At 37.0% G+C, this 20,469-nt stretch overlaps 1 protein-coding gene across 1 annotated transcript in view; it reads left to right on the forward strand.

The window, feature by feature from the left end:
• The window catches only part of LOC145271114 (uncharacterized), a 149,535-nt gene that overhangs the window by 91,152 nt on the left and 37,914 nt on the right, over positions 1–20,469 (forward strand). Inside the window, exons 15-20 of the mRNA XM_080126655.1 lie at positions 3,818–3,919; positions 5,302–5,403; positions 8,856–8,957; positions 16,701–16,753; positions 17,883–17,979; positions 18,290–18,384. Coding sequence (XP_079982781.1) covers positions 3,818–3,919; positions 5,302–5,403; positions 8,856–8,957; positions 16,701–16,753; positions 17,883–17,979; positions 18,290–18,384 — 551 coding nt within the window. The remainder of the gene's footprint in view (positions 1–3,817; positions 3,920–5,301; positions 5,404–8,855; positions 8,958–16,700; positions 16,754–17,882; positions 17,980–18,289; positions 18,385–20,469) is intronic.

Consider the following 20,469-nt stretch of genomic DNA (forward strand, 5'->3'; position numbering starts at 1 on the left):
ACCTCAAATTTTTCCTTGTACACATTTTTGTGAATTATTCCATGGATTTCTGCCTTTGGATTATTTTGGACCATCTTCTTCCAATTATGGGATTTCGTTGGATTTTACTTGTGGAAATGGAAATTCTTTTAACTTTCTTGAAGTTTTACATTTGGATTTTACCGTCACTGGATTATTTATCTTCCCCCAGACTATCCATTCATGTGTAATCACCTTTTTCTTAACCATATTCCCTCTGCTCCACTTTTTTTGTTTTCAAGTAAGATCGTTGACTTGTTGCTTCATCAAATACTTCTGCATGCAAAATCCGATCCTGCATTTTGCTAATTCCTACCCTCTGATGAGAAGGAAAGTATTTCTTCGAAACTCCGTGGATTAAGGATTATCCACTTATCTAGTGTTTCCTTTTCAGATTAAGATATTGATTTACATTACATTTAAACTTCTGCATATCAGTACAATTAGGGAAGCAGGTAACAGGAAGGGAATTCCAAAGTCTGTTAGACTAGAAAGCTTTCTGGCATCTAGGGACCTCAACAATGTCGCTCTAAAGAAAACAATACTACAGCTTTATTTTAAAACTTTTATTGAAAATAATCAATTCAGGTAACTTGCTTATGTAGTAGAATTAACATCTATTCAATGTAGCCGCTTTCAGCCTCAATCACTACCTTGATTGATACGGGTCCGGAACTGGGAACATACCTATTCGACAAGCGGTGATAAGAGATCGGTTAATACTCGGTGGATGGCAGCGATCAAACTGGCTTTGGTGTTGTAGGAGGTCATGTTGGTGATTTTGCTGCTAAGCAGGTTTGTCAGCAGTATGTACATCGGAGGGGGCACAAATGCAACAAGTTCATCAGTAGAACAGGTACAGGGATACAACATTGCGGTGATGGCAGGTGATGGAGGTGATGGGAGGTGATGGGACGTGATGGGACGTGATGGGAGGTGATGGAGCTTAGTTGACAAAACTGGACTGATTAGGTTAGCGTTCTTGGACATAATTGTGTGAGAGTAGGTAGGAATTGGAATTCTTGTGGAGAGACCCTTTTCTACTGACTGTTTTCCTCCTATATCATATTTAAAAAAAAAAATCGATCCAGGTAACTTGTTTATATCGTAGAGCTGACATCTATTCAATGTAGCTGGCTTCAGCCTCAATCAATGCCTCGATACAAGTCCAGAACTGGGAGCCTGCCTTTTCCACAAGCGCCGGCAGGAGCTTGACGAAACTCGGATGCCGGCGAGTAGGCTGGCTTTGGTGTTGTGAGAGGTCATGTTGGTGATGTTCTCAATATATGACCGGGAGTGCCAGTGAGAAAAGGGTACAAAGTCGTAGCACTTCTTTCTGAAGCCAAGCCTGTCTCTCTTTGGACAAGGGCCGGCGCCACACCCTAACCCTAACCCTAACCCTAACCTGTATAACTCATGCTCTCTACCAATCCAAGTTATGACAACAGGACCATTGGTAGCCCCCTCAGAATGCCAATTCGAACCGTTCAATGCTTGAGGGTACAGCTCAACAAAGCCGACACCTGATTGCACCAAGGGATGACCACTACACATCCAGGTACATTTTGGTGTTGACTTTCAAGCTGACTTCAAAGATGTGAGGTGGCATGATGTGGCCCTCACTTAAAACCACACCAAGGTCATCGTAAAGTTAACGGAATCGAATCTGATAAAAATAAGTCGAAATTTTCATAATGTAATCATGTGATTATTGTTTTGTTTCTTGTTGGTTCAAATCTAGTTTTTGTTATTTGATTGACTTTTTTTTTTTTTTTTTTTTTTTTTTACACAGTGATCACCACTTATCAAGGCCCGGAAGCCACTCAGGGATAAGGGTTATTGCAAGTACATTACGTTAGTGAGGAGATTTTATGAAGTGTTTAATAAGGGGGGCGGTTCATTAGGAATTTGTTAACATTAGACTTGAAGACATCCAAGTTGTAGTCCGTTATTTGTTCAATTCCTTCCTTTTTGAATTGTTTATGTGAAATATTCAGTTTTGCATTTTTTTATATTTGGATTATTTGGATTACTGTTCTCATCTTGGATGTAAACAGTAGTTCGACTAATCCAAATCATAATGAAATGTTCAATCATTTACACGAGGAACAAAATAATGATTACACCGTTTTACGAGGAACAAAATTATTTCACATTTAAATCATGTTTTCATCATGCTGGGTATGTCCCTGTTATTCATGCCAATCCAGCGATGCATTTTGAGGGTGCTGGCAAAGGTCCTGTTGTCCTAACTTGGATCGGTAGAAAGCATGAGTTGTATAACGGCACATCCCCAATCTCACTTGTTGAATATTGTGTCAGTTTCAGAAATAATAGAAGACTGGAATATTCAACGAGTGAGATTGGAGATGTGCCACTGTATAACTCATGCTCTCTACCAATCCAAGTTATGACAACAGGACCATTGCCAGCCCCCTCAAAATGCAAATTCAAACGGGTCAATGCTTGAGGGTACAGCTCAACAAAGTTTCCGGCCACGGTTATGGTTTTCGGTGTGGTTTGAAGTGAGGGCCACATCATGCCACCTAGGATCTTTGAAGTCAACTTTGTACCCTTCTCTCACTGCCCCACCCTATTTTTCCGACCTGAAACAGCTGAACTACTTCGTTTGGTCATATATCAAGAACATCACCTACATGACCTCCCACAACACCAAAGATAGTTTGATCGCTGCCATCCACCGAGTATTCGCCGATCTCTTATCACTGCTTGTGGAAAAGGTATGTTCCCAGTTCTGGATCCGTATCAAACAAGGCAATGATTGAGGCTGAAGGCTGCTACATCTTAAATGGAACACATACATTAAATCTGTTGCCAAGGCCACTGGAAAAATGGTGGGATCCTTCTATCGATCCAGTAGATATCTCACTGCTGATGCAATTCTCTATCTATATAAGAGACAGGTACGTCCTAGGATGGAGTACTCTTGCCACATCTGGGCAGGAGCTGCTAGAAAGGACTTATCCTGCTTTGATAGAGTTCAAAGTAAACTTTGTAGCCTCGTAGGAGATGTCCTTTTCTCTTCCCTGCAGCCTCTTTCTCACGGAAGAGATGTTGTGAGTTTGTCTCTGCTTTATCGTTATTTTCATAGCAGGTGCTCGACTGAGCTCCAATCTATGGTAACCCCTCACCAAACTTTCACAAGAAACACCCGACTAGCAGAAAACACTATCACTAATTTCCCCCACTCTTTATCTGTGCCTAAACCTAAACGTAAATTCCATGATCAAAGCTTCTTTCTTAAAACTGCACATCTGTGGAATTGTCTTCCGTTTTCCTGCTTTCCAGCTGACTACAAATTGGTTGTCTTCAAGTCTGACTTAAACAAGTTTTTGATGAGCCGTTCCATATAAGTTAACAAATTTACCGAATTTCCATTACTAACGATACAATATCTACTGTACACTCTTTAACCCTTATCCTTTAGTGGCCCCTGGGCCTTGATAAGTGGTGATGCCTATGTAAAAAAAAAAAAGCAAGTTACCTGAATTGATTTTTTTTTCAATGAAAGTTTTAAAATAAAGCTGTAGTATTGTTTTCTTTAGAACGACAACTTCATCGTTCCAGCCAGTAATTGATCAATTTACTTGATTTTTGGAATATGATGTTTTTGCTTCATCATGGGTATATACATCATATAAGAACCAATAAGTCAAATTTATGTGTTCGATTTTACCGCGTAAAAAATTAGGACCCCCCCCCTCCTGAAATTCCCTAATATTTCCCCCCAAATTTCACACACACAGGTAATTTGTGAAATTTTTTTTTTCTATTTCAGCAGTCAATGATACAGTGGATGACGAAGATAGTTTCTGTGTCCGTAAGAAGAAAAAGAAGTCCGCTGTGCTGATATCTCCGTTAATATCGAATCAAAGTGATTGTAAGTTGATATATTCCCTTCCCCCTCAGCACACAGCTGTTCATACCTCCTTGTCAATTAGCTTTTTTATTTCTTTTTTTTTTTACACTGTGGTCACCACTTATCAAGGCCCGGAAGCCACTCAGGGATAAGGGTTATTGCAAGTACAGTACGTTAGTGTCGAGATTTGATGAAGTGTTTACTTAAGGGGGCGGTTCATTAGGAATTTGTTTACGTTGGACTTGAAGACATCCAAGTTGTAGTCAGGTGGGAAGCAGGCAGACGGAACAGAGTTCCACAGGCGAGCAGTTCTAAGAAAGAAGCTTTGTTCATGGAATCCACATTTTGATTTAGGCACAGATAAAGAGTGGGGGAAATTTTTGACAGTGGATTCAGCTAGACGGGTGTTTTTCGTGAAAGATTGGCGAGGGGGGGGGACCAGAGATTGGAGCTCAGACGAGCACCTGCCATCGAAATAACGATAAAACAAAGATAGGCTTGCAACGTCTCTTCTGTGGGAGAAAGGTTACAGGGTAGAGAAAAGGGTATCCCCCATTTCTTAGTGTTTTGTCCGAATGAAATGAAACTTTGGTCATAACTAGTTTATTATATTCAAAACATCACATCAAAACACTAGGGTCTTTAGCCTTTTATTCTCCATAATTATTGAAAACAGCATTTTTTTTTATTAAAAATTATTGAAAACAGCTTTTTTTTTTTTTTATTAAAACAGCATTTTTTTTTATTCTCCATTGACTGTAAAATGCTCAGAAAAACAATTGAATGTCCTCTGTTTTTTTGGGGTCACCTTGTATATCCTTCTCGCGAGACATATGCAAAAACTATTGAGGTCCGTGCATGACAACAGTACATTATAGTTAACAAAGAAAAAAAAAAGGAGTAAAAAAAGAACACATCAAACAACTGTTACCAAAGGCAATAAATAAAAAAGAACATATAATCAACAAATAACTGTTACCAAAGGCAATAAAAAAGAAAAAGACATAATTGTTTCAAAACAATTGTAATTTAAACGATTACATAGAGTGAAAAACACTCTTTCAAATGATATATAAAGTAAAGGTATTATAACGAAAACTTATTTGAAAATACATCATTTGAAATCAAAATTTTAAATTCTAGTGCAATCAGATGGCCGCTCACAGGCCCTGGGTGTGGCAGCAGGATTTGGTGCTGGCCCACAAGTTCAAAGACACCCAGGCTTGGCTTTGTACCCTTCTCTCACTGACCCCCTCCTCCTGACTTGAATCTGCTGGACTGCTTTTTTTTTTTTTATTCAATTTTCACCCCAAACAAGGTACAGTGCCACTTTGAAGCAGGGGGCTACTATCAGGGACTGTTAGTACATATATAAATTATTTTTTTTTTTTCTATTATTTCAGCGGCCAATAATACTGTGGATGACGAAGATAGTTTCTGTGTCCGCAAGAAGAAAAAGAAGTCCGCTGTGCTGATATCTCCGTTAATATCGAATCAAAGTGATGGTAAGTTGATATACTCCCTTCTCCTCAGCACACAGCCGTTCACACCTTATTGTCAATTAGCTGACATTTTTTTTTTTACACGGTGATCACCACTTATCAAGGCCCGGAAGCCACTCAGGGATAAGGGTTATTGCAAGTACAGTACGTTAGTGTGGAGATTTGATGAAATGTTTACTTAAGGGGGCGGTTCATTAGGAATTTGTTAACGTTGGACTTGAAGACATCTAAGTTATAGTCCGGTGGGAAGCAGGCAGATGTAACATGATTGCATAAACAGAAAACCCTAGTGTCTGTAGTATATATATATATATATATATATATATATATATATATATATAATGTCACGCTTGCATCTTTTTTCTTCCGAGTGGCTGTTATTTAATTATTATGACCTTCCATTTCTTGGAATTCTTTATAAGTTTTGGTTTCGGTTTCGATTATAGCTGACTAGCCTAAGTGGTAGGAGGCAGGGGGGTTCGAACCCGAACAACGAAGGAGGAAAAGAACGTGAAAAAAAAAGTGACGCTCCTGTCGTTGCGTCTATCGCCAAACTGGAAGTGGCAAAAGTTTAAATTAAGGCTAGTCAATATTTTTTTTTTTTGACAAAGGAATTATCACTTATCAAGGCCCGGAGGCGATTAGAGGTTAAAGGTTATGCATAAATCAGTGTGATTATAACGTTTTTAACATAGGTATTGGGATTTTTGTAAGTTGGATTACATAGGAGTAAGAACTTGTTTACATTGGACTTGAAGACAAACAGATTGTAGTCACCTGGAAAGCAGGCCATCGAAAAAGAGTTCCACAGGCGTGCAGTTCTAAGAAAGAAACTCTGCTCATGGAATCTACGTTTAGGTTTAGCCACAGATAATGAGTGTGGGAAACTATTGGTGGTGGTTCTGGCTAGATGAGTGTTTTTCGTGAAAGTTTGTCGAGAGGGGGACCATAGACTTGAAGCTCAGATGAGTACTTGCCATGGAAATAAGGATAAAGCAGAGATGGGCTCTCAACATCTCTTCTGTGGAAAAGAAGAAGAGGGCATCCCCCACTTAGCTATGAAGTCTATTTTGAACTCTGTCAAGGCAGGATGAGCATCTTCTAGCAGCTCCTACCCAGATGTGGCAACAGTACTCCATCGTTGGCTGTACCTGGCTCTTATATATGTAGAGAAAACCCTAGTGTCTGTAGTGTATATATCTATAATATAAAGCTGAACGTCTGTGTGTGTGTCTGGTCACGAATAGACTCCTATATGGTTGACTATTATAGAAAACTGATCACATATGATAGGAGATGGGTATGTTTGATCTGGCATAATGATGATTTATTAAAATTGTGGGGTCTGCGTACGCGCCTGGTCCACAAAGTATGGAAATAAAAAATTTAAAACTTTAAAAAAATCGTTTACAAGTGTTTTTGATATAGATGTACATAATAATACTTTGATAAGTATGTTTTAAATTAAATAGGGATGGTATGCTAAAATTGTGGGGTCTGCGTTCGCACCTGGCCTCCATAAAATGGAAATAGGCACAAACTTTGAATGTCATCGATACATAAAAAAAGCAAATACTATTGAGGTCCGTGTATGACAACAATACATTATAGTTAACAAAGAAAAAAAAAAAGGAGTAAAAAAAGAACACATCAAACAACTGTTACCAAAGGCAATAAATAAAAAAGAACATATAATCAACAAATAACTGTTACCAAAGGCAATAAAAAAGAAAAAGATATAATTGTTTCAAAACAATTGTAATTTAAACAACTAGATAGATTGAAAAACAACCTTTCAAACGATATACAAAGTAAATGTATTATAATGAAAACTTATTTGAAAATACATTATTTGAAATCAAAATTTTAAATTCTAGTGCAATCAGATGGCCGCTGACAGGCCCTGAGTTTGGGAGCAGGACTTGGTGCTGGCCCACAAGTTCAAAGAAACCCAGGCTTGGCTTTGTACCCTTCTCTCACTGACCCCCTCCTCCTGATTTGAATCTGCTTCTTTTTTTTTTTTATTCAATTTTCACCCCAAACAAGGCACAGTGCCACTTTGAAGCAGGGGGCTACTATCAGGGACTTTATGAAGGGAGATGAGTAGAAAGATGTTTGTTCACATTACACTTGAACTTCTGCATATCAGTATGGTTGGGAAAGCAGAATCCCGGAAGGGAGTAATTGTCTGTATTTTTGAGATGAGGTGTTTTCATTTATTGAGATTGTCGGACTGACTTCCTCATCTTGGTTGTTATAGTCACAACGTTTCGCCCGTTTTGCCCTCCGGCCTTTGTCAGGTGTTTGTATCGAACTGGGGAAACGTTTGTTAGGAGTCTCAAACCCAACCCTTTATTATTATTACAGGGGTACCGTGTTCGGACTCCAGCTAGGCTTAGGGACATAGTTGCTGATTCTCTGTTTTGAATGTTACTTTTTTCACTGCCTTCGTTCAGGATTGAACTCAGCACCTTTGGGTAACTGAAAACTTTGATAGAACGTCTAGTTGGGAAAGCAGAATCCCGGAAGGGAGTTCCAAAGACCCGCAGTTCTGGGGAACAAACTATTGGAGTAAAAGGCTTTCTTGCACCTAGGGATCTCTACTGTAAAGGGATGAGACTTAGTAGCTTGTCGGTTTTGTCGGGGGTAGTTACGTCGAGGAGGTACAAGTGTTTGCAATTCGTCAGAGCATTCACCATTAAAGTATTTGTAGAACAGGCAGAGGGATGCAACATCTCGTCGATGGGACAGAGGCTGAAGCCTAGATGACAGTTCAGGACCTATCAGGTTGGCGATTCTCTTTTGAACCCTGTCCAGGAGCGAGAGACAAGAAGCAGATGCACCAGCCCAGATGTGACAACAGTACTCCATACATGGGCGAATGGTGGCCTTATAGAGGTACAGGATACATTCAGGCGTAAGTAGTTTTCTAGCATGGTAGAGGGAGCCCACCTTCCTTGCAGCAGCCTTGGCAATGCTCTGTTTAATGCTTTATTTGATCATACATGAAGAAAATCACCAACAAGACCTCTCACAACACCAAAGCCAGCTTAATTGCTGGTGCTTGTGGAAAAGGCATGCTCCCAGTTCCGGACCCGTATTAAGGCAGTGATTGAGGCTGAAGGCAGCTACATTGAATAAATGTCAACTCTATTACATAATCAACTTACCTTAATCAATTTTTCAATAAAAGTTTTAAATAAGCTGTAGTGTTGTTTTCTTTAGGGCGACACTTTTATCGTTCCACCCTGTAGAATACTGGCAGGTGTGAGAATGTTTCTAGCTCGGTAGAGGCAGTCTTCCTTCTTTTCAGCAGACTTGGCAATATCTTCCACCCTGTAAAGATGTTACACACACTTTTTAACCTCCTCTATTTTGTTTCTTTCTGGGCTCCGAGTAATGCTGGGTAGCCGTGTTAGTACATATATAAATCATTTTTTTTTCTATTATTTCAGCGGCCAATGTTACTGTGGATGACGAAGATAGTTTCTGTGTCCGCAAGAAGAAAAAGAAGTCCACTGTGCTGATATCTCCGTTAATATCGAATCAAAGTGATGGTAAGTTGATATACTCCCTTCTCCTCAGCACACAGCCGTTCACACCTTATTGTCAATTAGCTGACATTTTTTTTTTTTACATGGTGGTCACCACTTATCAAGGCCCGGAAGCCACTCAGGGATAAGGGTTATTGCAAGTACAGTACGTTAGTGTGGAGATTTGATGAAGTGTTTACTTAGGAGGCAGGCAGGTTCGAACCCGAACAACGAAGGAGGAAAAGAACGTGAAAAAAAAAAATGACGCTTCTGCCGTTGCGTCTATCGCCAAACCGGAAGTGGCAAAAGTTTAAATTAAGGCTAGTCAATTTTTTTTTTTTTTTGACAAAGGAATTATCACTTATCAAGGCCCGAAGGCCATTAGAGGTTAAAGGTTAATGGCTATACATTAGTCAATGTGATTATAACGTTTTTAACATAGGTATTGGGATTTTTGTAAGTTGGATTACGTAGGAGTAAGAATACCAAAGCTTCTTTCTTAGAACTGCACACCTGTGGAACTCTGTTCCGTCTTCCTGCTTCCCACCGGACTACAACTTGGATGTCTTCAAGTCCAACGTTAACAAATTCCTAATGAACCGCCCCCCTTAAGTAAACACTTCATCAAATCTCCACACTAACGTACTGTACTTGCAATAACCCTTATCCCTGAGTGGCTTCCGGGCCTTGGTAAATGGTGATCACTGTGTAAAAAAAACCAAAAAAACTTGTTTACATTGGACTTGAAGACAAACAGATTGTAGTCACCTGGAAAGCAGGCCATCCAAAAAGAGTTCCATAGGCGTGCAATTCTAAGGAAGAAGCTCTGCTCATGGAATATACGTTTAGGTTTAGTCACAGATAATGAGTGGGGGAAACTATTGGTGGTGGTTCTGGCTAGATGAGTGTTTTTCGTGAAAGTTTGTCGAGGGGGGGGGGACCATAGATTTGAAGCTCAGACGAGCACTTGCCATGGAAATAAGGATAAACCAGAGATGGGCTCTCAACATCTCTTCTGTGGAAAAGAAGAACAGGGCATAGCGTATATATACATTAATATGGTAGCGTGTGTGTTATTTTGTGTGTCGTGCTTACATCTTTTTTCTTCTGAGTAACTGTTGTTTAATTGTTATGACCTTCCATTTCTTGTAATGAATAATTTTACCAAAAATTCTTCATAAGTTTTGGTTTTGGTTTCGATCATATTTGAAGGAACTCAAATTATATATACAGAGGTTCATTTCAAATTCAATTCAAGGCCAAGCCTTTTCACACTTTTCGCCATTCCTTGTCATATTTGCCAATGCCGAGTAAGGGAGCGGACAAAAACCTAACCGGACAAAATCCAACACTATTATATTCTACTTTAGATTTAATTAGCAATATCTGTGCTCGGCTGAGCTCCAATCTATGGTCCCCCCTCGCCAAACTTTCACAAGAAACACTCGTCTAGCTGAAAACACTATCAATAATTCCCCCCACTCTTTATCTGTGCCTAAACCTAAACGTAGATTCCATGAACAAAGCTTTTTTATTAGAACTGCACGCCTGTGGAATTGTCTTCCGTTTTCCTGCTTTCCGGCTGACTACAATATGGTTGTCTTCAAGTCTAACGTAAATAAGTTCTTGATGAGCCGTTCCATATAAGTTATCAAATTTAACAAATTTTCATTACTAATGATTATTATATTGTCCAATTTCTACTGTACACTCTTTAACCCTTATCTTTGAGTGGCCTCTTGGCCTTGATAATGAGTTGATACCTATGAAAAAAAAAAAAAAGAAAAAGTCCAATGTGAACAAGTTCTAATTGAATCGTCCCCCTAAGTAATCCAAGTTTCAAAATTCCCACTGTTTACTATGCTAAAATCACAATGACTAATGTATACCTATTAACCCTTATCCTCGAGTGGCCTCTGGGCCTTGATAAGTGGTGACACCCTTGTAAAAAAAAAAAAAAAAAGAAAAAAAAGTTTGATAATTTTTTTCTTGACCAAATATTTCTTTAAATTTAAACAAGTTTTTCAATACCTTGCAAATAAATTGCATTCTTCTAAAGGTAATCTAGCGAATTTTCGCAAGTTTCAAGTTTTATTTTGTTTCTTTTATGCAGATAAAATAAATTTAGATCTTCTATTAATGTTATTAATTATTAGAAAAGAAGAACAGGGCATCCCCCACTTAGCTACGAAGTCTATTTTGAACTCTGTCAAGGCAGGATGAACTGCTTCTAGCAGCTCCATCCCAGATGTGGCAACAGTGCTCCATCGTTGGCCGTACCTGGCTTTTATATATGTAGAGAAAACCCTAGTGTCTGTAGTGTATATATCTATAATATAAAGCTGAACGTCTGTGTGTGTGTCTGGTCATGAATAGGCTCCTATATGGTTGACTATTATAAAAAACTGATCACATATAATGATAGAAGATGTATCGAGACACAGGAATGGGTATGTTTGATCTGGCATAATGATGATTCATTAAAATTGTGGGGTCTGCATACACGCCTGGTCCACAAAGTATGGAAATAAAAAATTAAAAAATTAAACAAATAACGTTTACAAGTGTTTTTGATATAGATGTACATAATAATACTTTGATAAGTATTTTTTAAATTAAATAGGGATGGTATAATAAAATTGTGGGGTCTGCGTTTGTGCCTGGCCTCCATAAAATGGAAATAGGCACAGACTTTAATAAAGACTTTTCATATCTATCTGCGTAAGTATACTTTGATAATTATGTTTCAGTTTTAAGAAATATGGTATAATAAAATTATGGGGTGTTCGTTCGCGCCTGACCTCCATAGAATGGAAATCTGTCACAAAGTTTAACAAGGTATTTTAATATAGATCCACAGACTATTGTGATAAGTGTTTCAGTGTGAACAGGTATGGTATAATAAATTATGAGGTTTATCTATTTTATTTTTATTTTCATCATATTTTGCTTTGATTTTGATACCCCAAATTCGAAGCTATCTCTTTACAACCCTTCCTTTTTATAACCTATCATACTTTCATAAATCAGAATCCATTTTCTGTAGGCTATTTTTGAACCCGGTTAACGACGGGTACTTTTGCTAGTATATATATATATATATTGTGTTATCTTTTACGCTTACATCTTTGTTCTTTTTTTTACATGGTAGTCAACACTTATCAAGGCCTGGAAGCCACTCGGGGGTAAGGGTTATTGCATGTACAGTAATCAATAGGATAATATCGTCGTAATCGTTAGTATTGGAGATTTGATAAAGTGTCTTACTTAAGGGGGGGGGGCGGTTCATTAGGAATTTGTTTATGTTGGACTTGAAGACATCCAAGTTGTAGTCAGGTGGGAAACAGGCAAACGGAAGAGAATTTCACAGGCGAAAGAAAGAATCTTTGTTCATGGAATCTACGTTTTGATTTAGGCACAGATAACGAGTTGGAAAAATTGTTGACAGTGGTTTCAGCTAGACGGGTGTTTTTCGTGAAAGATTGGCGAGGGGGGACCAGAGATTGGAGCTAAGACGAACACTTGCCATGGAATATTATTGAAAACAGCTTTTTTTATTAAATATTATTGAAAACAGCTTTCTTTTTTATTAAATATTATCGAAAACAGCTTTTTTTAATTAAAAATTATTGAAAACAGCTTTTTTTTTATTAAAAATCATTGAAAACAGCTTTTTCTATATTTTTTAATAAAAATTATTGAAAACAGCTTTTCTATTTTTTTATTAAAAATTATTGAAAACAGCTTTTTCTATATTTTTTATTAAAAATTATTGAAAACAGCTTTTCTATTTTTTTATTAAAAATTATTGAAAACAGCTTTTCTATTTTTTTATTAAAAATTATTGAAAATGCAAAAAAAAAGAAATTCTATTATGTGCATCATTTACACCCTGCCCCACGCCTCTCCAATTTAACCACAAAAGTCCCCAAGACCTTAACATATTTAAATTTGAGTTCAGCACCATGCAAAACTGCTAAATAGACATACACAGAAAACTTTGGACAAACATGGTAAAATAGTCCCAAAAATGGAGTGTTTTTATTAGCCCTAAAAGAGCCCCTGGGGCACACCCAAGAGTTATCGCAAAGTATAGACAAACAAAATTATATAGAAATCAGTTCGTTACAACTTTTCAAATCAGTTAGTTTTCAGAAAGTTTTATAAAAATCCAAGGCGTCAATTTTAGCCATTTTAACTTGAAAGGCACCCCTAGAGGGGCAACTGGAGTTTTCCCAGAAAATCCGTTCATTTACTTTTTTTATTCATATCATGTTTAATGTTTGTGGCAAATTTTTAAAGCGTAGTTATTGAGAAAAGTGCGAACGGAAAAACGGACAACGGTGAATTTACAGGTCTACCCTCCTTTTGTCGAGGGGTAAAAAAAACTTTTGAATAAAACTTACCATGCTGAATGACACTATTAACGGGAGATAACTCGTATAGAAATAGGAGTTATTTCCCCTGAATGTTTAAATTAGACAATACTCTGAAAAAAAAAAGAAAAATGGGTTTCGAAAAAGTGGTCAAAAATTAAAATATACAACAAAGAAATATTAACAGTAGCTATAAAAGTTACTTTGCAACCTACCTGAATCATTTATTAGTGTTTTTAAGTAGTTTTAAATGCTCTTTATTTCATACCAAATATTAACTTTTTACGAGTCGTAAGAATTCAAGATGGCCAAAATTACTACCCCCCTTCTTCTTCTTCGAAGAGAGAAGCCTCGTTTTCAAATTATAGTTCGCGCATATTTTGGGGGGAGGAGCTTGCCTCGTTTTCAGCACGTGTCTCTGCGGACATTTTGCGTTTACATGTTTCTGCGGACATTTTGCGTTTCCATTTTTTTTGTTTACATTTTTTTAGAAGTTCCGTCCTCATAATGAAAGTATTTGTAAACATTACATTTAATTTAGATATTTATTGCGCACAAATACTTTTTAGTTTTTTTCTTGGGGGGGGGAATAACATAAAGTGGTCAAAACGGTAAATATTTTTTTTAAGTTTACATTTTTAAGAAGTTTTGGTACTAGTGCAGAGAGTGACCTGGACGTAAATAATAACGTTATTATTTAAAAAGCCATTCTTAACATTGGGAGGGGAGGGTGTTTTGTACCTATTCTATGCTTTAACCTTACAATTGAATAAAAAAAAAACACACCATAAAACTGTAATTAAACTTGGAAATACGATTTGACACGGTAAGTTTGGGAAAAGGAATTATAAATAAAAAACTAGACTAAATACGGTTAAAAACTCGCTCAATATATGTTTCCGTGACATAGGTTGACATGTATTCAGTGGGTTTTTAACAGTATTTTGCATATTTTTTATTTTCAACTCCTTTTCCCAAACTTACCGTGTTAAAGAGAGAGTCGGTCGCCATTCTTAATTTTCCAATACATCGATAAACATTGTATGTTTTTCGAGCTGAATAAACATGTTACATTAAATAAAAACACTAAAAACATATCCAGTTAGGTAGAAAAGTAACTTATCTTGGCTTTGATAACATTTATTTAAAAACAATTTGCACTTGAGCCATTTTTTTTTTTTTTCAGAAATTTTCAGCACATCAGGGATTTTCGGGTGTGCTGAAAACGAATTTCACATTTTCACGATATTGCAAACATACTTTTCTGCATGTTTCATTCAGTAATATACGCTTTTCGGAAACTTAAATTTTAAATCATACACTTTTCGGAAACTTCTTTTAAATTTATATCCATCGATTCCTGAAACTGTATTTTTCTGAAACCTAACGACTTCCAATTTCTGAGAAAAAAAATGGCTCAAGCACAAATTGTTTTTAAATAAATGTTATCAAAACCAAGATAAATTACTACCTAACTGGATATGTTTTTAGTGTTTTTATTTAATGTAACGTGTTTATTCAGCTCGAAAAACATACAATGTTTATCGATGTATTGGAAAATTAAGAATGGCGACCGACTCTCTCTTTAACACGGTAAGTTTGGGAAAAGGAGTTGAAAATAAAAAAACTATACAAAATACTGTTAAAAACCCACTGAATACATGTCAACCTATGTCACGGAAACATATATTGAGCGAGTTTTTAACCGTATTTAGTCTAGTTTTTTATTTATAATTCCTTTTACCAAACTTACCGTGTCAAATCGTATTTCCAAGTTTAATTACAGTTTTATGGTGTGTTTTTTTTTATTCAATTGTAAGGTTAAAGCATAGAATAGGTACAAAACACCCTCCCCTCCCCATGTTAAGAATGGCTTTTTAAATAATAACGTTATTATTTACGTCCAGGTCACTCTCTGCACTAGTACCAAAACTTCTTAAAAATGTAAACTTAAAAAAAATATTTACCGTTTTGACCACTTTATGTTATTCCCCCCCCCAAGAAAAAAACTAAAAAGTATTTGTGCGCAATAAATATCTAAATTAAATGTAATGTTTACAAATACTTTCATTATGAGGACGAAACTTCTAAAAAATGTAAACAAAAAAAATAGAAACGCAAAATGTCCGCAGAGACACGTGCTGAAAACGAGGCAAGCTCCTCCCCCAAAAATATGCGCGAACTATAATTTGAAAACGAGGCTTCTCTCTTCGAAGAAGAAGAAGGGGGGTAGTAATTTTGGCCATCTTGAATTCTTACGACTCGTAAAAAGTTAATATTTGGTATGAAATAAAGAGCATTTAAAACTACTTAAAAACACTAATAAATGATTCAGGTAGGTTGCAAAGTAACTTTTATAGCTACTGTTAATATTTCTTTGTTGTATATTTTAATTTTTGACCACTTTTTCGAATCTATGTGTACAGTAATACAAACCCAGAAAAATGTATAGATATTTATAGATATATGAACTCAACTAAATAGAACATTCTGACGTTTAGCTCATCTTCCGTATTATAACTTAATCTGCTAGTGCAGTGTGGTCAGTGAAGTTTTCTGGCAGCTTATATCACTTTGACCTGGACTTAGTTTGACCCTTGACATAATACGAATAACCAATCTCAAAATTTCAGAAACGTCTATTGATCAAATTACTGCATTTTTAAACTTACCATGCTAAATCAAAAACATGGGAGATAACTCCTATAGAAATAGGAGTTATCTCCCCTGAATATTTAAATCAGACGATTCGCTGAAAAAGATACATATAAAAATAATTCTGAAAAAAAAAAAAAAAAAAAAGCTATAGGTAAATAAGTTCTTGACGAGCCGTTCCATATAAGTTATCAAATTTAACAAATTTTCATTACTAATGATTATTATATTGTCCAATTTCTACTGTACACTCTTTAACCCTTATCCTTGAGTGGCCTCTTGGCCTTGATAATGTGTTGATACCTATGAAAAAAAAAAAAAAAAAAAGTCCAATGTGAACAAGTTCTAATTGAATCGTCCCCCTAAGTAATCCAAGTTACAAAATTCCCACTGTTTACTATGCTAAAATCACAATGACTAATGTATACCTATTAACCCTTATCCTCGAGTGGCCTCTGGGCCTTGATAAGTGGTGACACCCATGTAAAAAAAAAAAAAGGTATATGAACTCAACTAAATAGAACATTCTGACGTTTAGCTCATCTTCCGTATTATAATTTAATCTATTGGTGCATGAATCCGAATACGTAAAATTGCTACAAATTTATTTTACAGTTTTCAGGCCGCTTCTTGTATCACTTTGACCTGGACTTAGTTTGACCGTTGACATGAGACCATTCGTTGCATTACACAAGAAGTTTACTTTACTTTATCGTTTTTTTTTTTGTTTTTTCAGATGAAGAGAATTTGGAAAAAGAAAAAGAAGATGCTGACACGCCAAAAGCATTAGTGAGTATTTATTTCAGATAATTTTTTTAAGTTCAAACAAATTTTCTTCTTTACAATTTGAGATGAGTAATTTGTATATATATCATTTATTTATTTACGGACTATTATCCTCATCAATATGCTCAACCTTAGATAGGGAATCATTCACATACAGTACTGTTTCGCTGTTTCACAGCTCATCAGTGCAGCTAGACAAGCAACTACCTCAAGCCAGGATCGAAACCCGCTCGCTCAAATGACAGTCAGAGCTTCTAACCATTGCGCTATATGGCTGCTGCTATGCGGGCGGTGAATTAACAATGTTTTGACATTGTCAAAATACCTAAGCTCAGTTTGTTTACGCAATATGCTCAACCTGTGGAATTGTCTTCCGTTTTCCTGCTTTCCAGCTGACTCCAATATGGTTGTCTTCAAGTCTAACGTAAACAAGTTCTTGATGAGCCGTCCCACTTGTTAACAGATTTACCGAATTTCCATTACTAATGATTACTTGACATTGTCCAATTTCTACTGTACACTCTTTAACCCTTATCCTCGAATGCCCTCTTGCCCTTGATAAGTGGTGGTGCCTATGTAAAAAAAAAAAAAAAGATAGAACGCATTATAGTCATCCACATACAGTACTGTGTCGCTGTTTCACAGCTCATCAGTGTGGCTAGACAAGCAACTACCTCAAGCCAGGATTGAAACCCGATCGCCCAAACAACAGTCAGAGCTTTTAAATGTTGCGTTATACAACTGCTGCTATGTGAGCAGTGAATTAACAATGTTTTGACATTATCCAAATACCTAAGCTCAATTTGTTTACACAAAGAGCATTGCTTCATACGCTAATGGTAATTTGTATATCACTTCCCAATAATTATGTTATGTATCAATAATATGTCTTACTTGAAGAAGAGTTCAACTGTGATCTACTTGTGTGATAGTGTTCCATGATATATTTCGGGGAAACCCCTTTGTAAAATGGTGGATGATAAAGACCTATTCAAACCTGCTAGATGGAAAAAAAATGGAGTCAATAATAATAATATATCTACTGAGGGAGCAAAGGTGTATGTGTGAGGTGTGTTATTTACTAATTAGATTTAATTTTCACCAATTTTTTAAAATCTATTTTTTTTATTAGTTTCAGTTATCCAAGGAGGAGAAAAAGAAACATTCCCGAGGAAAAAGAATTCGTTTTGTGGTTGACGAACTTGAAACGCAGGATGATTTTGTAACAGGTATAACATCGTACACACTACCATTTTTTAAGACGTTTAATAACATGTTCACCTGTCCGACTTAATCTTTCATCCTGAAATTTATGTGTATTGATTAAATAAGTGCTTTGTCTACTAGATTAAGTATAAGGTGGAATGATAACTAACTTGATTATGTAGTAGAGCTGACATTTATTTAATGTAGCCACCTTCAGCCTTAATCACCGATCCATCACATGTGTTGAAAGTTTTTGGCAGACATACAAACGCACACATTTTGCCTTTTATGTATATAGATTGTTGATTTAATTTATTGTCCTTTTTCTTCCAGGTGATAATGTGCAGAAACGGTTTGCTACAAAACAAAGAAAAAATGGAGATGAAAACGGAAAACTTCGGAAAAAATCACACCCTCCAGGAAGACGGGTAACTATTTCTTTTAACTTATCAAAGTTAATAGCAATGTAAGGATAATTGTTAATTCAATGGTTTGAATGATAATGAATATTATGAGAGGATTGAAAATAATGAACAATATTGGATTACATATGTGGACGTTTTTTTTTTCAAGTACTTTACAAGGGTTTAATGGAAACGTTTAAAAAGAACAACAAATAACTTCATTATTTGCTCTGGGTTTTGATTTATTTTTTACCGTACCTAATAGATTAAATTTTTAAGATGAGGATTGGTTATTCGTATTATTTGGATTCATCGGACTACTGTTCTCATCTTGAGTGTGATTTTCACAACGTTTCGGTCTATGTAACCTTCGACCTTCTTCAGGCGTATCTTGTCGAACTTGGAATATTTCTATCGAACTCGAGAATATGAATGGAATTTCGAATGGAACCCTTTTATTTTCTTTACAAGGGTAGCATGCTCTTGTTCCATCAGCCACGACTAGATAGAGGTCCTAAGTAATTCATAATTGTATTTTTTGGTCGTCCAAACTAAAAATTAAATCTTCAACCTTCAGGAGAGTATCACTTTTGACAATTGATTTTTCCAAGTACTCTAACCATTACGCCAAGGGTCCTTGGAAAAATTAATTGTAAAAATTGGTCAACTAGTAGATGTTCTGCAATAAAAAAAGAAAACTGGTTTTCATCAAACGGAAATGGAATCATGTTGTCTTTTCTATGACGACAATTTTATTGTTCCATTCTGTACTGAAAATGGATTTTTACACACTTACATTCCAGCATGATTTACATGCGGGGTCGCAGAAATACCTGGATTAGGACCCAGGCGCGGGGCGAACCCCCTCGGAGCTGATGGACCCGTAGGTCTTCCCAGGTCATCCGTCTAGGAGAAGGAAAACTCTGAAACTAAACCTAGGGGAGGGAGGCCTCTTCAGTCCTGGGCGACAACCTTCCTAGAGCTGGTGACTCAAACAAATCACCAGTTGGCAAACCTAAACTGCTTAAGGAGAAGATAGACTCTGTCTATCGCTCGGCTTTCATACTCCTTCTTTGCCTATTGGCCAGGCGTAGAGGTACTATCACAGGGACTCGTCTGAATCACCCAGTGGTTGACTTTGTTTCCTGACTAGGGCAATGAATGCCGCTTTTCCCCACTCCCGCCACATCCCATCCCCCTAAACTGGACACAGTGGGGTGCTTCAGTGCCATATATGTCGGTGCAGTTGGACTGGACTAGCTTTGCCTAATGGATTGAGGGTACCGGATTGACAGTTCCTGGCTGCTGTTTCCGACTGATAGTACAGGAGCCGTAACTCTTTGGTAGCGCTTAGAGCGGCTGCTCCATCAACAGTTGTAAAATATCGGGATGTTTGTAGTGCCATGTCGTGCATGGAAAGAGACCCTGCACTCATCCCCGGTGGGCTTTCCTGAGGCCACAATCCTGTGGGTGAGGACAGCTGATGGTCTGCTTGTATTGCATGTCTGGTATTCTGCACAACTACTTGTCCAGCACCCCCTCACTCATCCACCCTAACTGAAACTTTTAAATAAAATAAAATGAAATGACAGCTCAAGCAAAAGTTACGTTTAAACCAGGACCAAACTCAAAGAAAACCAACCTGCCTCCTCCCTTGAGGCTTGCATTTACTAATATCCGCGGGCTTAGAACTAACTTAGATGATGTTGAGTCATTTCTCCTTGTAAACACCCCGGATATCTTAGCATTAAGTGAAACTAACCTTCACTCCTCCATTCCCTCTAACCACTTTAACATGCCTGGTTATCTCCCACTCTACCGTAAGGACTCGGACAGACATATGCATGGACTTGGAGTCTATATTCAAAATACCCTCCCCCTAACTAGAGAAATAAAACTAGAATCAGAGGACCAGGCCTTTATGTGCTTCAGACTAAACATGCAACACAATATTAGCTACTTGTATTTTCTCTACCGCTCTCCCTCAAACCAAGACTGTACCCTAATAAACAAAGTCTCAGACAGCATAGATATAGCACTCTCCCTCGATACTAGCGCACAAATACATGTATTTGGTGACTTCAATGTCCACCACAGTAACTGGCTAGG

The sequence above is a fragment of the Euprymna scolopes genome, chromosome 46, assembly GCF_053919585.1.
Source record: "Euprymna scolopes isolate OS-2025 chromosome 46, ASM5391958v1, whole genome shotgun sequence".
In the NCBI taxonomy this organism is placed as follows: Eukaryota; Metazoa; Mollusca; class Cephalopoda; order Sepiida; family Sepiolidae; genus Euprymna; species Euprymna scolopes.